This window comes from Stegodyphus dumicola, chromosome 9, assembly GCF_044657685.1.
Source record: "Stegodyphus dumicola isolate Sdum_Otavi_A_Nest chromosome 9, ASM4465768v1".
NCBI lineage: Eukaryota > Metazoa > Arthropoda > Arachnida > Araneae > Eresidae > Stegodyphus > Stegodyphus dumicola.
Genome location: NC_140776.1, coordinates 99,540,080 through 99,562,335, shown reverse-complemented (window position 1 = coordinate 99,562,335; position 22,256 = coordinate 99,540,080). Strand labels below are relative to the sequence as shown.

Here is a 22,256-nt window from a genome sequence, read left to right as displayed (position 1 = left end):
GCTGCAATGAAAAGGAAAGTTTTAGAAGCCAAAAGGCAATTCTGGAATAGGTTTCTTAATGAATTAGATTACAGAACTGATGAAAATAAGGCTTACAAAATAATGAATACACTGACTAACAAAATAACATGAAGAATTAACCACCTATCAAAAAAAAATGAAAAAAAAAAATGTCAGCAATCCAAGACAGATTGCTAAAATATTCAATAACCTTTATCTTGAATGGTACTCACTCCATAAAGAGCAAAAGAGGCAGGAAAAGAAATGCTGAAAATACGAAAGAAGTACTAAATAAAGGGTATTGGAACCTAGAAAAACCTTTTACAGAGGATTTGTCAATGGAGGAACTGAATAAGGCTATCAAAGATATTCAAAATGGTAAACACCTAGGACCACATAATATATTCCCAGAATTCATGACACATTTGGAGTAATCTGCAAGAAATTTCCTTTTAATGATTTACAATTAATTCTGGAATACAAAACTCAATCTCCCAGAAAACTGGCTGAAGGCAAAGATCATTCCGATTCTAAAGCCAGGAAAACCACCTGAAGATATAGAATTGTACCGACCAATCTCGCTGACTTCCATTATAGTCAAGACATTTGAAAGAATGATAACTACAAGACTAAGGTTTTACCTGGAGTAAAACGAAAATCTGGCAGAGCAACAGACTGGTTTCAAAAAAGACATGTAAACTACTAATTCAAATTTGAAGTTGGTTCACAAAATTAAAACAGGTTTGAATTTGGGGAGAAGCTATTTGGCTATCTTTATTGATTTCCAGAGAGCCTATGACACAATATGGAGAAGGAGACTTCTAAACAAACTTCACATTTATGGAATTGGCAGAAGAATGTATAGCCAGTACAAAATGATTTTATCCCAAAGATGGGCGAGGACCAGATGGAACAAACAGAAATCAAATTATAAACGAAGTAAATTAGATCTAGCTCAAGGAGCAGTTAGCAACTGCGGCCACTTTAATATTTATATAAATGATTTGGCAACCAAGTTAGAAAACATTAAATGTATTAATGCCTGTATGTTCGCAGACGATGTTGTTATTTGGATAGAAGCAGAAAATTCCAGAAAATATGAAGACCAAAAGAAAGAAATTATAATGAATAATGCATTTGAAGTCATGCAGACCTGGTCCAAAGAAAACAATATGATTATGAATAAAAACAAAACAGTTTACCTGTTCTTCTCTCTGAGACACGTGAATACAGACTTTGAATTAAAAATAGATAATGCTATTCTTCAAAAAAGCACTAGTACCACATATCTAGGTGTAGTGCTGGAGATCAAATTAAACTTTACTAATCATGTGAATACTGTTATAGAAAAAGTAGAGAAAAGATCCTCAATTTTGAAAAGACTAGCCGGTACCAAATGGGGAAGCTCATAGGCTACCCTAAATAAAACTTACAACACTTACATTAAACCTATTTTCAAATATGGAAGTGAGGTGTTAATCTCTACCATACAAGGGAAGATTGACTCTTTGGAAAGAGCCCAAAGCAAAGCTCTTCGAATTATCACACAAGAAGTGAAAACTACACCAATTACAGCTATGCAAAGCTATACTTCCAACCCACCAATTGTTACAGAAATCAAGAAACAAGCAATTGGTGCATTCATTAAAATGAAAGCATCACATGGAGTGCATTGAATGAATGAATGCAAACCAAGTAATACGAAGACCCAAATATCTCCCCTATAGGCTTGTGAGAAATTATTACAAGAAATAGATGAAAACAAACCAGTTAATTGTAACAAGATCATGGTTAATCCCCTTGAATATACTGATATCAAATACCACTAGATATATATGACTTGGGAAAGAAAAACATTCCTGATGCAACATTAAAATCAAACACATTATGTATGTTATATGAACAATACCCTGAACTCGAATGGACTAGAGTATACACTGATGGCTCTAAATGATACACTGATGGCCCTTATGACTCATTATTATTTGGTAATTATGACATCATTATTCAATAAGTATTTTTTCTTTGATATTTCATACCAATGTTGCAGTTTCCGAAACCTATAAATTGAATGTTTATATTTTGAGAGGCAACGTGGATTTCAGGAGTTGACGGATTTTCGGTATTTGACTGTATTCTTAAATCTGACCATGTAGCAAAATCAACAGGGAAATCCTGGGCTAACATTCAAGACACATGGAAAAAGTTTTGTCAAAATTCCTGTAAAGAGGATATGGTAAACTGCAGACAGGTCACGATAGCATCACACATCATCTTAATAAAATTAGCATCCTTCCATCTAGTATATACCAAATTTGCAATTCGGGCATCATGAATGCACAGCATCTTCTTATATGCCCAGAACTAGATAAAGAGTCTCAGAAATATGGTGAGCTAAGTAAACTATATTGGAGAGCATTCATGAACTCCTTATGAACACATCACTAGGACAACACTGGGGCTGGTGCATGCTGTAAACTGTTTTCTCAATGTATTTCTGTGGGACACTTCATGTCGAATTTTGATGCAGAAATCCTTGCAACCTCACTGGCTCTGGAAAACCTCAATGATTGTTTCTCTCAAGTAGTTATCTTGGTTGATTCCAAAGCAACCATCCAGGCTGTAGTTATAAACCATGACACAGATACCTAGATTATCTCTGAAATAAGACAAACAAACTTTCTTTATAAACACAACAAAGCAATCTTCTTTCAATTTCCTTGATACCTTCCCATGTAGGTATCCACGGTAACAAAAAGGCAGACTCACTAGCCAAGGGAGGAACATTTGCACCACAAGGCAGCAAACCACTTCCTCCAGTCACTTAAAAAGCATATTTTTGAGAAATTAATAAATACAGCAAAACTCCAGAAATCCGCAAAGCTTGGGATCAGAGGTTGTGTGGATTTTAGGATTTTGCAAATTTCAGGACAGACAATATAATTCATAATATTCAGACACAAAGTGCAAAATAAATAAGGCATATTAGATACATTTAATTAAATTATTATATACATTATTGCATTAATTTATTATATGTGTTAAATTATAATTAAATATATATATTGATTACATTATTCATTGTATTATATACACAGCATTATATACACATTATACACAGCATCCAGGTTTGCCGATTTCGCCTCATGCAAAAATTTCTGGTTTCAGATTCTGGTGTTAGAATCACTGTTGTTGCAAAATTTCAACAGCTTTTCTTTATTTTTCCGTATATAATACACAATCGTGTTGCAATTCCATACGATTCTGCTATAAACCGAGGAGTGGAACCTGCCCTCCATCTTTTGCAGAATCTGCACTTTTTGCATTACTGTCAATGCAACATGTTTACGTTTTTCAACGTTGCAAGCAGTAAAATCATGAGTGCATTTCTTATCTGTCGTCGTCTTAAAAAGGGCTGAAATTTAAAATATTCTTAATTTATCCACAAAATATCCAGATAAAAAAAAAAGGCAGCACTAAATAATCTCATGAAATAACAAAGTTCAGAAAATACAACAACGTGAATTGTGAGAAGAAGAGTTGAGTGAATCGTCTGCTTTTTTACCTCGATGCAGATTAGAGGGGAAAAAACTTTTATCATGATGTCAATAATTTGGTATTTCCCTTATGACTCATTATTATTTGGTAATTATGACATCATTATTCAATAAGTATTTTTTCTTTGATATTTCATACCAATGTTGCAGTTTCCGAAACCTATAAATTGAATGTTTATATTTTGAGAGGCAACGTGGATTTCAGGAGTTGACGGATTTTCGGTATTTGACTGTATTCTTAAATCTGACCATGTAGCAAAATCAACAGGGAAATCCTGGGCTAACATTCAAGACACATGGAAAAAGTTTTGTCAAAATTCCTGTAAAGAGGATATGGTAAACTGCAGACAGGTCACGATAGCATCACACATCATCTTAATAAAATTAGCATCCTTCCATCTAGTATATACCAAATTTGCAATTCGGGCATCATGAATGCACAGCATCTTCTTATATGCCCAGAACTAGATAAAGAGTCTCAGAAATATGGTGAGCTAAGTAAACTATATTGGAGAGCATTCATGAACTCCTTATGAACACATCTATCCTACATCTCTTATGTTCCTTTTCTTGTTGTTTAAATTTTTAACTTTTTACTTTTGTTCCCATGTTCATTTATTCTGATTCTTACTTTATAAATGTTTGTTCTTTTTTTATTACTTATCATTGTTCTTGTGTGATACTTGAGCTGTTTTATATGTTTGGATTAATCTTTCCAATAAAGCCATATCTAACAACAACAATAATAAACTGCATGGTTCTTTCAATTTAAATAAAACTATACATCAAAATCTATCATAAATCGACTACCTTTCCCGAGTTCAATACTGATATTTTTTATTTCTTAGGAATTGCTGATGGCACAATTTTAGCTAATAATTTATCTACAAAGAATACTATTATAATACATTAAGCTTTTTAATGAGCATAATAAATTTATATACCATGCTTTATGGAATTTAGATTGAATTGATTTTTCTGTTACAATTATCAATTTCACAAATACATAATTTTCTTAAATCATACTGATAAATATTTCATGTAACAGAACTTAGTGTTTATGTTTTAATGTAAAATTCTTCTTTCTTTGTGGAAGAATTTGAAATTTTTGGATTACTCATGAAACAAAATTGTGGCATCTTTAAAAAATGCCAAGCAATTATAAAATTATCGTATAATTTTAATATGTTGAAATTCCACTCTCAAGCCTATGATTCATAAACTTGAATATTTTTACATCTATAGAATAGAATGGGAGTAAACTTAATAAATTTAAATACTTTATTTTCTCATATTATCTTCAAGAACTATACATAAAAGAATTAAGCTAACTGGAAACAACTACATGTGTATAGTCTGCAAAATAATTTTAGCTAATTTAAAATCAATACTGGAAATCACAATAATGTTTCCTTTTTTTAAATTAATGGAAGCATTTTTCATTTCACATTCATGCACATACAAACAGTTATGAATAGATGTAACATAAATAAGATTAATTAGAGCATGCATCTTTAAAAGCAATACAAATTATAAAATTTCATGCTTTAGGATCAATACTGAGGCATTTTGTTAATTCTCAAATATATATGTGTGCCATCATACTGAAGTATTAAAATTAGAAACCAAAAGCTACGATTTTTTTATAAACACATTAAATAGTGAAACACAGAAAAAATAATGAGTCATACCTTCTTTATATCCATTACGATTTTCATGAATCTTTCACTAACATAAAAGAGATAAATTCCTCCAAAAATGAGAAGAGATCGCCACAAATAATTGTGCTCTTTGTCTTGCCCAAGAAGTCTGAATGTCTAAGAAAAGCATTGAATTTAATATAAATTTATTTACTTAACAAACTAATAAGAAAACTGAATGACTGAACTAGTTAGAAGCAATACAATCATGAAAACTCAGCACTTTCTTTAAGCAACCAAATTAAATATTTAACAGACATGAAACTTCAGATATAAACTAATAATGTCATTTTGCACTGTTTAAAAATACATAACAACAGTCAGTTATTAAATGAATTTTACCTGTGGAATAAGATGAAAAAGAGAACTTCCAACTAAGCTGCCTACTGCTAGTCCCTCAAATAACATCAAAACTACTTGATAAATATTCTTGCTGAGCAGAGGCAAAATTATCACACCAACAAGAGAACAGCAACTTATTATAGTGACAAACAACAGGCCATATCCCCAAACTGAAAAAAATACTAACATTTACTTTCTGATCAATAAACGCACACTTAATTGCAAATACATGTTTAATTTCATCTCAGGAATTAATTTCCATACATTATTTTTACTTTAAGTTCATCTTTTCAAGATGAATCATCAGTTATTGTATTCTTATATGAAATGTGAATTGATAATTATGGCCAATTCCTGATTAACAGGATTGTAGATTAAATGGGCTCTGGAAGGGGGGAAAAAAACTTATTTATTATGAAATCTGGAAAAATTAGTATTACACACCATCAGCATACAACAAAATGGTCCTTTTCTGTTAATAAGCCAACAGTCACCACAGCGTGCAGTGTACAACAGTAACACTAACAGTAAATCTGCAATGGCAAAATATTAAAATAGTTAGAAATATGAGATACCTCGAGGATACAATTGACAACACATTCATTTGGAACCCACATTTAAAAGAGGTCAAAGAACAATTTCACAGGTTATTTCATTCCATGCTTCAAGATAGCAGCACTGACATGGGGAGTTTCTTAGAGATTATTTAAGGCATGGTATGCAGTAGTTGCAGAGAGCATGCCTCAAAAAATTTGCTGAGGGTGCAAAACTTTGCTTACTAATTTATTGCTTATTATTTGCTAAAATATTTCAGGACTGTCACCCGTGCTTCTGTTAGTTCAACATAAGAGTGGAATAGTGTGTGTGCTATGACTCAAAGAAATAAAAAGTTTGTAGGATGACTTATGTATATACTGACTATGAGCAAGGTATTTCTAAGCCACCTTGTCATCTAGCTGAATTCAATATTTTAATTAACTATAAGTCATCATCATGGTTCAAAGACACCACAATCTACACTGACGGGTTAAAAGACTAATGTGCCAGCAGCTGTGGATACTGTATATCACATCGAAACCAGATTATAAAAACCTGGGATAGAAAGTTTAGGGAACACAGTTTTTCAGGTTGAGTTGGTTGCATTACAAGCTGCACCCCATGCTATAAAAGTCCCCTTGTCAGGGATATACAAAAACTCTTAGTAAATATGTCAGACAACCATAGGCCCAAACTTCAGTGGGTATCTGCCCATACAAGAATACTGGGGAACGAAATTGCACATGCAACAGCCAACAAAACAGCAACTGAGGCCCCATATGCACATTTGATATGCCTCTCCCCGACATGTTTTCAAAAGCCAAGCTTGAAAGAGAATTATTGAAGCATTGGCAACATCTATGGGAAGTGCAGAATACTGGCAGAAAAGTCTACAGATTTTTTCCAAAAGCAAGTCAGCTTCTAAGAAGTAACTCGCCTTATGTTACCCTGTTTCTAATAGGGCATAGGCCCTTCATAATTTATCTGCTTTGCTTTAGACAAAATGAAAATGGTCAGTGCTCACACAGGGTGGCACGATGTCCAGATCATTATATGTTCATTTGTAGAAAGGCTACAGAACATCACCTTAAACAGCCAATAGAGGAGCATATCCATGCGTGGACTGAAGTTAGTTAAAAAAATCGCTATGCTTTTAAATGCACACACGACTGCGTCAGTATCGCACATAACATCTCAAACAGGCTGGAATAGCTTTTAGCTACTATTCTTGTCACCAGCACAGCCCCTATATACCCTGTACTTGTGTTTAATGTATTTTAAGTCAATGTTTTCTGTTCTTTTCTATTTCTTTTATTTCCTTTTGTCTTATTTCTTTTTTACAAGTTTTTAAAACTTTTTTTATTTAATACATGTGTGTATTGTATATACATACAAATATATTAATTATCTTTTAATTAATATCGTGTACTCTAAACTTGAATAATTCTGTAATTACCTAATATATATTAGCGTACTTAATGTATTATTTTATCTTTTTGTAACAGTAATTCTGTTAAATGTTCATTGTCACACTCAGTTATTACACAGCTGGATGTACTAAGCATTTTTATGTGACTCAGTCATAGCTTTACCTGTACTATAATTATCTATAGAACTCATTAATTGTTCAGGTTGTGGAAGCCCATTAATATTATTTAAGTTGTACCTATCCATCTCTAGCTCTACACATGGACTACATATGCTTTAATGACTTGTATTACTTCTTCAGGTTTAGTTGTATCAATTTCAATATCAAAGGCATGTGGACATAATTGTTCACCTTACCTGCACTGCACCCTTCTTCCATTTCTGAACCACTGACTGATCCAGAACTCTCTTTTCTCCCCCCACCTCTCAGAACTTGTAAAAGCACTCATCTAGCACAAAGCACACAGCAAGGTGTTTTCTGGATTTGGGGTTTTGAAAAAGACTGAAACGCAACAGTTCACTTGAGCTCAATATTTATAGGTTTGTTTTCTTAAATATTTCTTTCAATGTAAGTTGTTCAGATTTTTGTGCTAATACTCTCCCTTTAATTTTATTTATAGATATAACTTCTTGTTCAGTTACAAAGTTCCATTGTTTTAAGGCCTTTGCCATGTTGCGAATTCCTATTAAAGTGTCAAATGAAATCTTTTCACTCTCAAAAACCTCTTCATCACTTTCTTTAAAATTGAGTGATATTTTCTGGATTTAAAACCATACCAGTGATCCCATACTTTAAAATCATACTTTGAAAACGACATACAGGAATCTCAGTTAGTCGGGAAGAAAAATCACTTTTATAATTTTATGGCATATCTGCTTTTCTTTTTTTTTTTTTTTAGCATTATCCATTCCTACACTTTGTAAAAAAAATAACTGATGGTCTGGATATTAGATCATTCTGCATATTGGATTTCAGAATTTCGGACTTTATACTGCATAATGTATGAAAGGCCGAAGCTGTGTGCAATGCTGAATGCATGCAATTTTCTGATTTAATTTATCAGAAATGCTGATTTAATTTATGTAACCAAATGAACTTATTAACCAGAATAAACAGCTTGAAAATACAGATAACAGCATTTTCCTTCACATTATCCCATGTGTTATTCCTCTTTCCTGTATTTCTCTAATTGCCCTTAAGTTAACTGTGATTCTTGGTTAAAAGCAGACGTAATCTCTATTATTACAGTAAATCAGGTATTAATAACATTTACATACATAAAATTTTTCACTTTTTTAATTTGATTAAAAAAAAACTATAAACTATGTACAAAAAGTATACAATAAAGAACATTTAAAGCATAGCACAAAATATCATTTATCCTCAAACTGAAGTTGAAAACCTCATCTCCAGAATCTGACAAATATTTGAAGGATACAGAAAAACAATTCTCCAGTTTTAATCTACATAATATATTAATAAAATTAAGACAGGTCACACACATATCATCATTAATGCTTCTAGCATACATAATATAATACATGTACTGCATTCTTAATATAATACTGCATTCTTAAGTATAGTTAATTGAAATCTCTGAGAAATGGTTTTCGGCTAATCTTTGGAATATGGTAAGAGGTAGTTTGGCGACATTTTGGTAAGGCGATAAAGGTTACTAGCTAGGACTTTAGCAGTGTACATGGATAAAGTCAAGAGTGTGCGCAATGCCATTTTTGTGCAATTCTGGGATTTTTTTTTTAAAGTGAAAATAGGTCGATGTGTACATGGATACCGTGTGTGTGCAACTCTTAAAAACGTGGCAAGCATTGGGCGATTCTGCACTTTCTCCCAATTTTGCACCTAATCTTCATCATGATTGAGCACTTTTGTTCCATAAAAGTTCTAGCAAAAGCGTAATTCGGCTAGCAGATTGTTGGAAAAAAATGTTGAGTTAAAAAAAAAAAATACCTTTACTTTGTGAAAACAAAATAGCGTCCAAAAAAAAAAAAAAAAAAAAAACTCTAGCAGGTTGCTGTAGCAGGGTTGGTCGCCAAATTTTCGCCAAAAAATTACCAAGTTACCATAATCCGAAGATTAACCTGGTTTTCTTCCAACATAACCACGAAGACCCATGTATTGGTTTAGACAGATAAGATTCATAACAGAAACAAAGGTATTAAAAGTGTTTCAATGAGTTGAAACCCAGTAAGCAGAATACTGAAGATACTTGAAATTGATAGATTTTCATGTAAATCATAAAAAAGGGAGAAAGAGGATTAGAGAAAATGGATAAGTTTTTTAATTCAAAAACACAAAACACTTTTGAAAACTTTCAAACTGCATTTTCTTAAGCTTAATATTTAAACTTAATATTTTATTCATGAATGCAAAATTAAAAAACTACAGTTTATTTTCAATGTAATTCCAGCACTGCACTGAAACATCAATAGCATCACAAAAAGCATTTGAATAGCTTATCTTTTGCAGAGTAACTTAATTTGTAAATTACATTTGATGACAAAAGACAAACATGAATTTTACTTACAAAATAATTTCAAAGATAACTGACTTTTAAATATCTAGAGACCATGTAAAATATTTAATATTACATGATCAAAAGTTAGAAATTACAAAGTTTTCTGTTAGACTTCCAATAAAATGGGATTAACAATGCTAACTATACCTGAACATAAAGTTGATTCCCATTCTTATGAAATAACATTTCATCATATTAATTTTCATGACTGTTATATATGTTTGTCTCTGTTGACATAAAAACAGGTATATTAAAAAATTGCACAAAATTTGTGGATTTTGAATTTTGAGTTATCAGTAATAATAATTAAAAAATACCTCTGGAAATGGATATACATTGAAACAAACTATATTTACTTTGAAGCTCTCTAATTTAGCTTCTTTGAAATAACTATCTCATAAAAAGAATTTTTTTAGTAATTGGCAGTGAAAATATACACATTCAATCAAACATTCTACTTTGCCTTATTTTTGAACATTTATAACTTAGATTTTCGTAGCAAAAAATTAATTAATTTTTTTTTAATTTTAAACATAGTACATGAAAATCTGGTATGTCCTTATTAATATGTCCCTTTCCTATAAATGGCATCAAGCCCTCTCCTTAATGCTATATCACACTGGCAACCTAGCTTGGAGCTCTGACGTTGAGGAAATAGCAAAAATTTTTATACAATCATAATTTTAATAATCATTTATATAATTAAATTATTGTGGCTAACTTGAGCAATTTCTGTGTAAAGAACAATTTAATGAAGCAAATAAAGAAATCATGATGTATCACATTGTCAACCTTTCAAGTTGGTTACCATTGAATCGTGAAAGCTAGCAGATATCCTATCAAAGCTATGCCAGTCATTCCTGCACAATTCTGAAATAACTAACATCTCTATATTAAATAAATAATCAGTATATAAGGTTTATCCTAAGTTTTTAACAGTTATCTTTAGTTAAAGCTACTTTCCTATCCCTCCTAATTTCAGCTTATAATTTCTTACTAAAACATGTTTTTAGAATCATGGTTAATGCAAATAAGTAAGAAAGGTATTTAAGTCGAAGTTCCACTGACTTCGTTAGAAAAGCCAGACATTCTGACTAGCACATGTTTGCCTTCTGGCTACAGTCTCTCTAAGCTATTACTATGCTTGGCCGTATCTCAGACCCTTGATAGCTTCACCAGCTTAATTGATAATTATGGGCTAACTACTTAGAAATCTTGATAGCTTCACCTACATCTTTTAGTTAAGCTTTAGTTAATTTTCATTTCTTATTACTTTGAGTTCAAACCCAAGTGGAGCTTTGCTGTATGTCCTGAGAAAGGAACCATCTGTGAACTTCTTAGTTTGAGAAATAAAGGGTAATTAACCCTTCTTGAGTTTTACATATCTGTTTCTGAACTAAAGTGAATATTCGCTTACCTGTTCATGAGGTTCCTACACAGCTGTTAGATAAAAGGTTGGAACCGCACAAGTATGATCTATTCATTTTTGCATTTCAGAAAAAAGGCTTTCATTGATTTCTAACATTTTGTTAGGCCCTTTAATTTTACCAGAAGCTCTGTTTAGAATGCTACAAGTACAAACTTCCTGCAGGTAATTGTTCCAAATCATTACTCTATTTTCAGCCATATGTAACTGACAATATCATGTACATTAATATACACCTTTCTGATGGCAGGGTATCTTAACTTTTAAAATAATCTGCTGCTTGTAGCTCAGCAAAAGGTAAGTTCCAAATTTTAGTCATTTTTTCCTTTCTTGGAAATGGAAGGAAAGAATGGTGCAGTGACAGTTAGTTTATATCCTTGTTCATAAAAGTGGCTTGGGGTTGCATCAAACAAAAGTGCAAATGTTATGACTGTGTTGTGATATCACACTTATCCATAATTAGAACTAAATCAAACTTCTTGATGACAGTTTTATAGTTGAGTAGATAAACTAACTTTATACAAAATAAAAATATTTCTCTATGCATAAAATAAATTAAAATCATTTAAATACATTATTAGCAATATATAAAATATGAAAATAACCTACCAGCAGCACTTGATGGCCTCAAGAGAGTACTTGGGTCAGAATCAGACGTGGAACAAGCACTATTGTGCAGCTGAAGTAAAAGCAAAGGACATAACCTAGCAAGAGCTTCGCTAACACTTTTAGTTGAGTGTGGTACAAGTTCTAGCATGTCATTTGCAGACATGCACTGGGGGGGGGGGGAGAAAAGAAGAGCATGTTAAAAATCATCTAAAATTTTAAAATATCATTATTTTAAACAAAATTCAGAATTTTTACATAACATTCTTATTATTTACACAACATTAACAATGAGAAAGCAGAGGGAGAATTAAAATGCTTTTATGACATACTAAAATTACTGATAAGATGAAACTTCTTCCAGTATGGATAATAATACATGTTTTTAAGCCCCAAAATATCTCTATCCCATACCATCACAAAAATGTTTTTCCTTTATTCTGACATATGCCTTTACTGAACTCTTCAAGAGATGTGTCACAAGTTTCCTTAGTCATAAGTTATTTACATGTTACAGAACGTATTACACATTTTTAAATTCTTTAAAATAGAAATTATATATAGGACTGCAGAAAATAATTGATAAGGCAGATAAAAACAAACACATGCAAAAAATAAATGAAAATAAAAAAGTTACATTAATTTGAGATAAAAGTTAGCAAAACCAGTACAAAGAAAAGAAATTGAAATTGTTTTACATGTTTTAGAATGTTACTCTTATGGTAAAATTGCATATGAAAATTTGATCCACACATTTATTTCATACGAGTTGACAGTTTTTCAACTGATTTATATCCTGATGGATGTCCATTAGAGTTGTGGTTTTTGGTATTGTAAACAACCAGAGGGTTGGGAAGCATTTTTGATAGACTCAAAATATTTGAAATTTTTTTATTTTGTTACATTATCATGCATATTTATTTTTAATTATTAGGGTAGTAAGAAATGCAGCTCAAATTTTTATGGGTTTTCTATGATTTCATAAACATTAGGCTTTTTGCAAATGCCAAATTAATCTATAAATTTCAGAAGTTTCCTATTATTTTTCAAAATTTCTGAAATAAACGCTAGATTACTTTAAATCATTTTTGTTACTTTCCTTTAGAATTTTCATAAAAAATAAACCGCAAAGTAACCCTATTCCAAAATTTAAACTAGAAAATTCATCTTTAAAATAACATAAGTTTTGTTACAATACAAGAAAAAGTCATTAAAGTCACATAAGTTACTCTTCATTGCCTGTCAATGCTGAATAATGATTTTAATACTACATGATCCTATGTCAGAAATGTGCTACATACTATAATGAATAAAAATGCTGCCCAAATAAATGGTAATCTTAAATAATGGTATTGGACACGTTTCTAGGATTTGACTGGTCTATAAATGTTAAGTTTCAATTAAAAAAGATGTAATAAAATTTTAGTTCATTATTCATTAGTTACAAGCTAATTATTTGCACTTTTGTTTCTTTTCTGATGTACATTTCCCCCAATAATGTTAATACTGACCACAAAACTTTTTAAGTACTTGCTGATTAAATTAGGGTGCAAAAATTTCATGAATTTTCACTGGTTACCTGTGATCACCTGGTAGTTTTGTTATTTTTTCTTGCCATAAAATTAATGTCCTAATAACTAGCTTATTTTAACAATTTAAGTAATTAATGTTTAATAGTAATTATAATATGCAAGATAATAAATATGTAAAATATAAAATTCTAACTAATTGGTAACAGCTCTTTAACTTGTAATTTAAATTCAATTATTTTCTTTATTATCTAAAAATATCAATATGCTTATGATAAATCTGTCAGAATTATGTGATTTCAAAAGCAATTCGTATCATGCAATTCTTATATAGCACTCATGATGCATGTACTACCAAACTGCAAAAACATTTTTCAGCCAATAAAAATATTCAATTCTGCAAAACAAAATTTTAACCAACTATCAGGAATAAAGCAAAACTGTAAATGTATTATTCTTCATTAATATCCATATTACAATCTATGCTTTTCTTCTCAGTATTTGTGTTGTTAGCATGCTTCAGCTGCATCTCTTTTTTTCAATTATATAATAAAATTGCAAAAAGCGCAAATATAACAGTGCAAAAATGCACATGCAGATCGTGCCAATTTAATTTTTTTTTCAAGAAAAAATGAAAAAATATTTGAATTAGTAATGAATGTACGTACGTATCAGCTACATCATGTCCAGTGTCAACCAAAAATGGTATAAAAGTATATTTAAGGGCCTTTGGCGAAAATTGGCAGTGCATGGATACCAAGTTTGTGCAATTCTTTGACTTGTTATTTTGTCTTCGCCGCTGCACAAAGACAAAATAACAAGTCAAAGAATTTCACAAACTCGGTATCCATGTACACATTGACCTATTTTCACTTTAAAAAAATCACAGAATTGCACAAACTGGGCACTGCACACTCCCTTGACTTTATCCATGTACACATCGACCTATTTTCACTTAAAAAAAACCAGAGAATTGCACAAACTTGGCATTGCGCACTCCCTTGACTTTGCCTATGTACACCTCGATATATTTTCACTTAAAAAGTCAAAGGAGCACCCAATTCTAGGTAAAAGTATATTTACGGAACATTCAACTACTCAGGTTACATAAATGAAACAACAACTTGGTGATACACGAAACAACTTTGCGATAATACAAGAGGTACCCTTCAGTCTACTCTAACCCCAAAATTTTCAATGCATATATTTTTTGAAATATTGCTTTCTTATACAACATTCTTTTCCAAGTCTTGTTGTCTCTCTCCCTTTACAGTAATGATATATAATGGGTTGAGACAAACTGAAATTTTATGCAAAAGTTCCAATACTAAAAATTTCATGAAACACTGCATTTGAGAATATGAACATTTATCCATCAGTTATTCCATTGATTTTTAAAAAATATATTTAATTCTATCAATACTCAGTAATATTTATAAATATCCAGTTTTTAAAAAAGGGTCACATTGGGGGAAAAAAAAAGAATCCCTTCCTTTCCAAGAACATAGCAAGTGTCTTACAAGGCCTGAACAACTGCTTTTTTCGTTATGGAGGGAAGAAGTTCCTCCCTTAATTCTGCAATGGGTATTGCACATTTCAGCCCATATTGCTTTAAGGGACATCTTTAAATACTTCATAAACAGGATGAGAAATTTAAGAAGTACTTTTTTCTTAATTTAAAGAATTTAATGTCAATGTTAAAATCTTGATATAAACACCTTAATGCAAATTAAATAAGATTGCCTTTAAATGATATAAAATTTTAAACCAAATTCACAGATTTCACAAACATGATTTAAATTTAAAAATAAAAAATAATTCTTTTAACTGAATGTAAGTATTCAGAATTTCGGGACTTCATGTTCTGATGATCAAACTGCTGTTAAAAAGCCAATTTTTAACCGATTAATAAGACAATACTGGTTTAGTGCAACTGAATAATTAAGCATGACTCAAATGGACTGATTGATTAGCTATGAAGTTTTTGATTAACATTAGCGCTTTAACCACAAAATCTTATAGTATAATACATTTTCCTCACAGAGACAGTTATTAAAATTCACAAATGAAGAGAAAAACTGAAAAATAAAATAATGCAAGCTAAGAAAATTTATTAAAATAAAATAATGCAAGCTAAGAAAATTTCTCTATATAATCTGCAATATACATGAACAAAATAATAAGTATAAAATAGGAGTAATTTGTATATAAGCTTGATATAAATTTTTAAATAAAAACAAACTTCAGTGAAACATTTGGTGATTTATGGCATGAAGTAATAAACTACATTAATGTAGATTTTAAAATAAATAAATTTTAAGTTTTAAATGCACATGATAATTTGCAAAGTTCTTCCTGAAATTCAATTTTTAATTTGCCTGACTGTCACTTATTCTTCACAATCAAATAGAACAGTTTCTCTGATCAAACTAATAATTAAATTAAGTACAAGCAAATGAATAATTTTATACATGTACTAAAAATATAGTGCAATAATTACAAACTACATTATTAAAGGTTACATTTTTTGAATATGTCAAGAAACAGAAGGGCTATCTGCTTAAGAGAAAGGGTGCTCATATTCACCTTATACACGGGAAAAGACCTCCAAAAACACCCATGCAGTAAATCTGTTTGCCTGGGTTTGAGCCCGATAGAGCCATTTAGCTACTGGTAGTGCAGGATTTTATTAAATAGTTATTGTATTTTAATAAAAAACCAAAAAGTTATTATCATTTCTATCAATAATACAATTTATTAAAAAGCAAAATTCACTTTTTTCTTCAGGGTATTTTTGGAAAAATTAAAGCGACTACTTAAAACAATTACAGCAAAGAAGCAAATGACAGTTTTAAAAAAATGTTAAAATTAATTCTGTGGGTTTTGTTAAAAGAGGATCATTTGCCCATTAAAACATAATTTCTTTATTGTAGAGGTTAGCAGCTCCCTGAAGCAGAGGCAAAATAAGAATAGTCACTATTCAAACTTCAAATGCTTGTTGAAACAACCAGAAATAAAATTATTTATTTTGTTGTGAATAACTGAACTCTTAAAAACATGTCTTGATATTTTTTGTGTTATTTTAATATGTGTTCAGTACATTTAAATTATTGGATTTCATTGTAATTACCATGCATGTTTATTTTTAATAGTTGTTATTTTCATAATGTTTTACAGTGCTGCATTTAAATACATTAATTTATCTTACCTATTGCTGTAAATCCAAAGACATATATTATATTATGCATGTATAATATATATATATGAAATACATGCATAAACCATTCTGGAAAGTAGCCTGGAATTTTTTTTTTTTTTTTTTTTTTTTCAAATCGCTATTAGCAGAAGAGTGTTCATTTTGCAAAATAAATTTAGGTACTCTTCTGTTTATCAGGACCGGATTTAAAAATATATGTATGTATGCATGCATGGATGTGTTCATGTTTGCATATATATACATGTACGTAGGCATGTATGTGTGTGTATACTTGCACACATATATGCACATGCAATATATACATACATTTCTGAATCTGGTCTTGATAACAGAGTAAAAAAATTTATGACAGTACATCATTGAAAATAAAATTATTCTTTTGGAATTTTAAAATAAAACCAAAGGTCTCATAATAACACTAGAGGGAAATACAAAAGTGTTTAATTAATTTTAATAATAATTAAAATAGAGGATAATTATTAAGTAAACATTTTAAATTATAATTTAATGATACAGTATTTTTATATGTGATGTTTTACTTACTTAGCAAAAAAAAAAAAAAAAAAAAAAAGTGCAAATTTATAATAGACAACACATAAATTTAAAACCTTACTTTTCAACATTAAGGTAACTTAAAAACTTAACTTCACAAAAATTCAAATTTTTGCAATTTTGTACGATTTCAAATAATAGAACACTTGGTATGGAAATATGTATCTACATATTTTATAATGTGCAATCACTGCATAATAATTTCTTAACTGCATTATTTATTTTTGAAGCTGCAATAGCACTTCTAAAAAGATAGGTAACAAAAGAGTTATGTTTCTAAAATGAAGAGTGAAACCTCCACTACAAGTTGAAAATAAAACTACGGTAGAACAGCATCATATATCAGGCAATTAAAACACTTTTTTCAAGAAAAATAAAGAATACAATAACTCTTTATTTACTTTTTTAAGAAATAGATAAAGAGTTATTGTAATGTTTTTAGAAAGATAACTTTTATTCTTTATGTACTATTTAAAACATCAACTTTTCACTAGGGAAGAAAGCTGGTGTACACTTTATTCAACTTTCTGCTTTCTGGATGAAATTCTGCTTTTTTCTGATCATTTTGAAAAATATTTATATTTTTCCTGATCAATTTTTATGTGCCTGCAAATAAATGGGAAGCCTAAAAATTCAGCATCACAAGCATATGAATTCAACAAAATAAAATTAATAAGTTACTGAAACAGATTTCAAAAAATTATCAACTGAAGCTTTTTGAAAATTAAGGTCATAATAGCTTTCCACTTACCTTAAAAAGAGATCCATCATTACATAAATTCTGAGGCAAAAGTGGAAAATTAGACAATGATGAGCAATTGACATTTTCATGTTCTTCAGTGAAATTCTGATTTCTCAGATCTTCCAATAATGAAGTGAAACTTTCTGTCACATTACTAGAATTTGAATATGCAGATTTTGGATGATGCCTAAGAAGAGCAATTTGAGAAAGAGATTCTAATATTTCAAAACTGTCTATTATTGGTTGTTCAGCATTACAAATTTCATAAAAGCTAATATGTAATAATGAACTGTATGCTAAACTAATAAGAATATTGAATTTCCAGACAGACATTGCTGACTTCTTGAGGAGGAAATGCTAGATTGATAAAATACCTGAAATAAAAATTTCATTTTCAGCACATTTTTTTGCAGATACATATATCAACAAAAAATAGAAGATAATAATTATATAAACATTTTAAATTATAACTTAATGATACAATATATTTATATTTCATATTTTACTTTGCAATAATAATGCAAATTTATAATAGATATCATATAACTTTAAAACCTTACTTTTCAACAGTAAGGTAAATTAAAAACTTAAAAATGCAAATATTTTCTTTTCTAATAGTACATAATGCACTTGGTATGGAAATATGCATAAATATAGTTTGATAAAACTCTGAGGTTGTTTTCAGTTTTTAAGATCAACCTTATTTTACAACCAAAATTTAAGAAATATGAAAAAGTCATTTTTAACGGAAGTTATGTAGCACTCTTTAAACGACTTGACACAAAGTAAAACACATAACTACTTTTAAAGAGGTTTTATATTACTACAGTTAAACAACAATGAACATTAAAATAATAAAACACAATCAAAACGATATGTCTGGCATTACGATTATGCAGCAATTATAAAGCTAGTAAATTATAACGTTTATAAATCAAATTAATGTATATTCGCACAAATACTAAGGTATTGTGATATACCGGCAAATAAAACAGATTTATTTTTAAATGCTAATTATTTCTGATTTTATACAAATGAAATCAAGACTTAATAAACTTTCTACGAACAAAACCTTTTCACAAATAATCTCTCAAAATATTTTGAAGCTATTGTAAACAATCAAAACTTATATATAACTGATCAAATCTTTATGTCAAAATAAGACAGTTTAAATGAAAATGCTCTTACTATAACACATCCAAACAAAATCCGGTGACGTTAAGAGAAAACGCGAAATCAACAATACTTATTTACAACATACAGCATGATTAGAAGAATGACATGAAACAGATGATTTTTGCAACCAGAATGATAAGTCCAATGTTCAGATGAAAATATAAATCCACCGCGTTATGCCGCGGACATTGGTAAACATAAAATCGCCGACGAACCAGTTCCATTGCCGGCTTCGTTACCCAATGAAAACATGGTTTGCAAGGTTAGCGTGCTGAGAACAGCGCCGCATTCAGATCACGTGAAGAAAATATATTTGTTTCGTTTTCGCTTTGGTAATCATTATTATTTTATTTTTTAAAATATATTCGTTAGAACAGATTTAAATATATTTCACAGTAAAGAACTATATTAATATAGGAACTAAAATGGTTTAGGTCTCCCCCCCCCCCTCTGTTTTCTTGCCGCGCTGTTCCAAGCCTATTCATGGGGAGGGTTGCCATGTGAAGATGATGCGCAGTGTTCTTTCCTCTCTCTGTCTCTTTTCATTGCTTTCCCCCTTTTAGTTTCCCTATTTTTTTCGTTATGCTCTTTCACTTTCTTCATATTAAACCAAAGGTGCGCAATACTTTTATCCTAAGGCCATACGCGTTAGTTCTTTAATTCAGGGTCCTATCGCACCTCACACCCGAAAGCGAAAATGATGAGGATCGCAAAGTCAAGGTAAATACAGACAAGTTCAAAATTTTCTTTTCGATTATGGCACATACATATAGCGCAAACTGGCACTGTGGTCTTACTAGATTTACATTCAGATTCATTTTATTTTAGACACCCGAAACCACCGCAGAAATAAAGTAACGAGTTACAAAAATTATAATTAAATGTAGATTTTTTAAAAAGATATTTATTTTACACTGAAAGATGTTAGCAGCTAAAAATTAGGCACAGTTGGAACAGTTCTGCGCCATGATTGCCACCAGGTTAGAGATTTCCCGCCAGCATTTATATTTGACACTAAGTGGCGCCCCGATAACAGGAAAGTACTAAAACAAGTAAATCCTCGTATACTCAGAAAGTATTGGGTACGTGAACACACGAGTTGGTTATTATCACGTGTATGCTTGTAAATATGCCATGGTAATTCTACTGAAAGTTGAAACCGGGTGCGGATAATCAGAAGATCGTTTTCTGCTTTATTTGATTACGGCGACACGCACAGTAATGTCCACCAAAGGGAACGATGTGTCGTGGAGGACTTTTAAAGGTTTGGTCTGGCTTATGTAATTACGGCAAAGCCACGAGGGCTATCTGCCGAAGGGGAGGGATGCCTTCGTGGAGGACTTTCCAAGGGCAACTGGCTCGTAAAGACGTTAGTTCATATCCAAGTTACACATGGGGGCAAACCACGAAAACGCCCTGCAACCAACCCGTTCGCCGGGTTTCGAATACCGGACCGAATTACCAATGCTCAGCGACTTTATCGCTCTGTCACTAGTGGGCTTCTTTGCTGCTTGTCCCTGCGAAACATACGGCTTTGTTGTTATATGATTAAGTCAGGCTGAAATCCCAAAATGACCGTTTCGTGCCTATTCTGCACTTATTTTTTTAATCTTTACGTGTTTTAAAGCAGTTTAATCAATATTCGTCGGGAAATGGTAATAATACTTTCTAACGACACAACTTTTAAAAGGTTCTGTTGCATAATAAATATTTAATGAAATTTTACTACAGAAATAATATAAATTAAGTCGTTTCATTTATACCATGTGTTCCTAACCAGAAACGGCTAATAAAATTCAGTCTTTAAAGTTATGTATGAAACTCCATTATGCAATTTATGAATAAAGCATAAAGAGCGTCCGCAAAAAAAACGTTAATCTGCGTTTTTTCACATTAAATATATTTTGAAAAATCCTGTTATTGCAATATTATGACTATTCAGTAGTAATTTAATATGTAAACCTTTGTAAGTTATGTAGAGTAATTCGGCAATATATTTCAATCTTTAGAACTTTATGAAATCTCTAACACTGACGATGTTTTCGAACAGTTTATAGTTATTGCATAATAAATAAATGTAAGTAATCTTGGTTTTATTTAAACACGTTGCCTCAACTAACATCAATAATACAACATTCGATAAAGATTATTCCGCAGCAAAGCATGGAAAATTTTAAAATTTATGAAAATGGTTTTATCATAGCAATGCACGTGATATTCTTATGCTTTATAGATCATCGGCAAAATTTTAAATTGCTAGCGTCCAACGGCTTCCGTTTTTTTCATGTATAAAGGTACATTTAATAATACATAATGAAGAATTTTGGGTCACAAATACAGTCCCGCATCTATGCTTGTTATGTACTGTTCGCCTGTTTCAACCCCCTAAGTTAGTTGATTTAGTTAGGCATGTCATTTTCGTATTCAGAAAAGACCGATTTTATGTGAAAATACTTACGTTAGAACAATGCTATATATAAATCTAATTATCACCTAAGCCGTGGTTTCGAGATATAAAAAACGCAAGTTAAATTCCGCCAATCGGCCCAGTAGGACGCGAGATATAGAACTGTCCCATATTTGGGGGGGGGGCAATACCTTCTTAAACAGAAGGCCTACTACAGAAGGTCTTCTTCTACTTCAAGCCTCTGTAGAAAGTGTAAATGGATAGGCTATATCTAAGGACTGATTTAAGCATTTAAGATCTATGACATCTGATGGCCTTTGTCTTAAAAACAATAAAGTTCTGCAAGCAGGTATATCTGTAATGGAGTCTCTGCAGTATAAAGACTTTATTTAACTTAGTTTCGAAATTTCCCAATCATTTTTATAGTTAATTGCTATCGCTAATTATCGTTAATTTTTGCTCCTCATTATTATTAAGAAACTGTCTAACTGAAAAGTTAA

General features: G+C 30.8%; 1 protein-coding gene across 4 annotated transcripts in view; it reads right to left on the bottom strand.

Moving 5' to 3' along the window:
- LOC118187728 (metal cation symporter ZIP14-like) overlaps positions 1-22,256 on the bottom strand; it is a 177,234-nt gene that overhangs the window by 21,297 nt on the left and 133,681 nt on the right. For 2 of the 4 annotated variants that reach the window (XM_085823801.1, XM_085823802.1), the window contains exons 2-5: positions 18,183-18,547; positions 12,137-12,302; positions 5,600-5,769; positions 5,249-5,374 (exon numbers count right to left, since the gene is read on the bottom strand). In XM_085823801.1, coding sequence (XP_085679927.1) covers positions 5,249-5,374; positions 5,600-5,769; positions 12,137-12,302; positions 18,183-18,506 — 786 coding nt within the window. In that variant the 5' untranslated portion in view covers positions 18,507-18,547. Of the gene's footprint in view, positions 1-5,248; positions 5,375-5,599; positions 5,770-12,136; positions 12,303-18,182; positions 18,548-19,361; positions 19,611-22,256 lie in introns of those variants that run through there. The other 2 variants (XM_035358004.2, XM_035358003.2) reach the window with 2 other exon arrangements.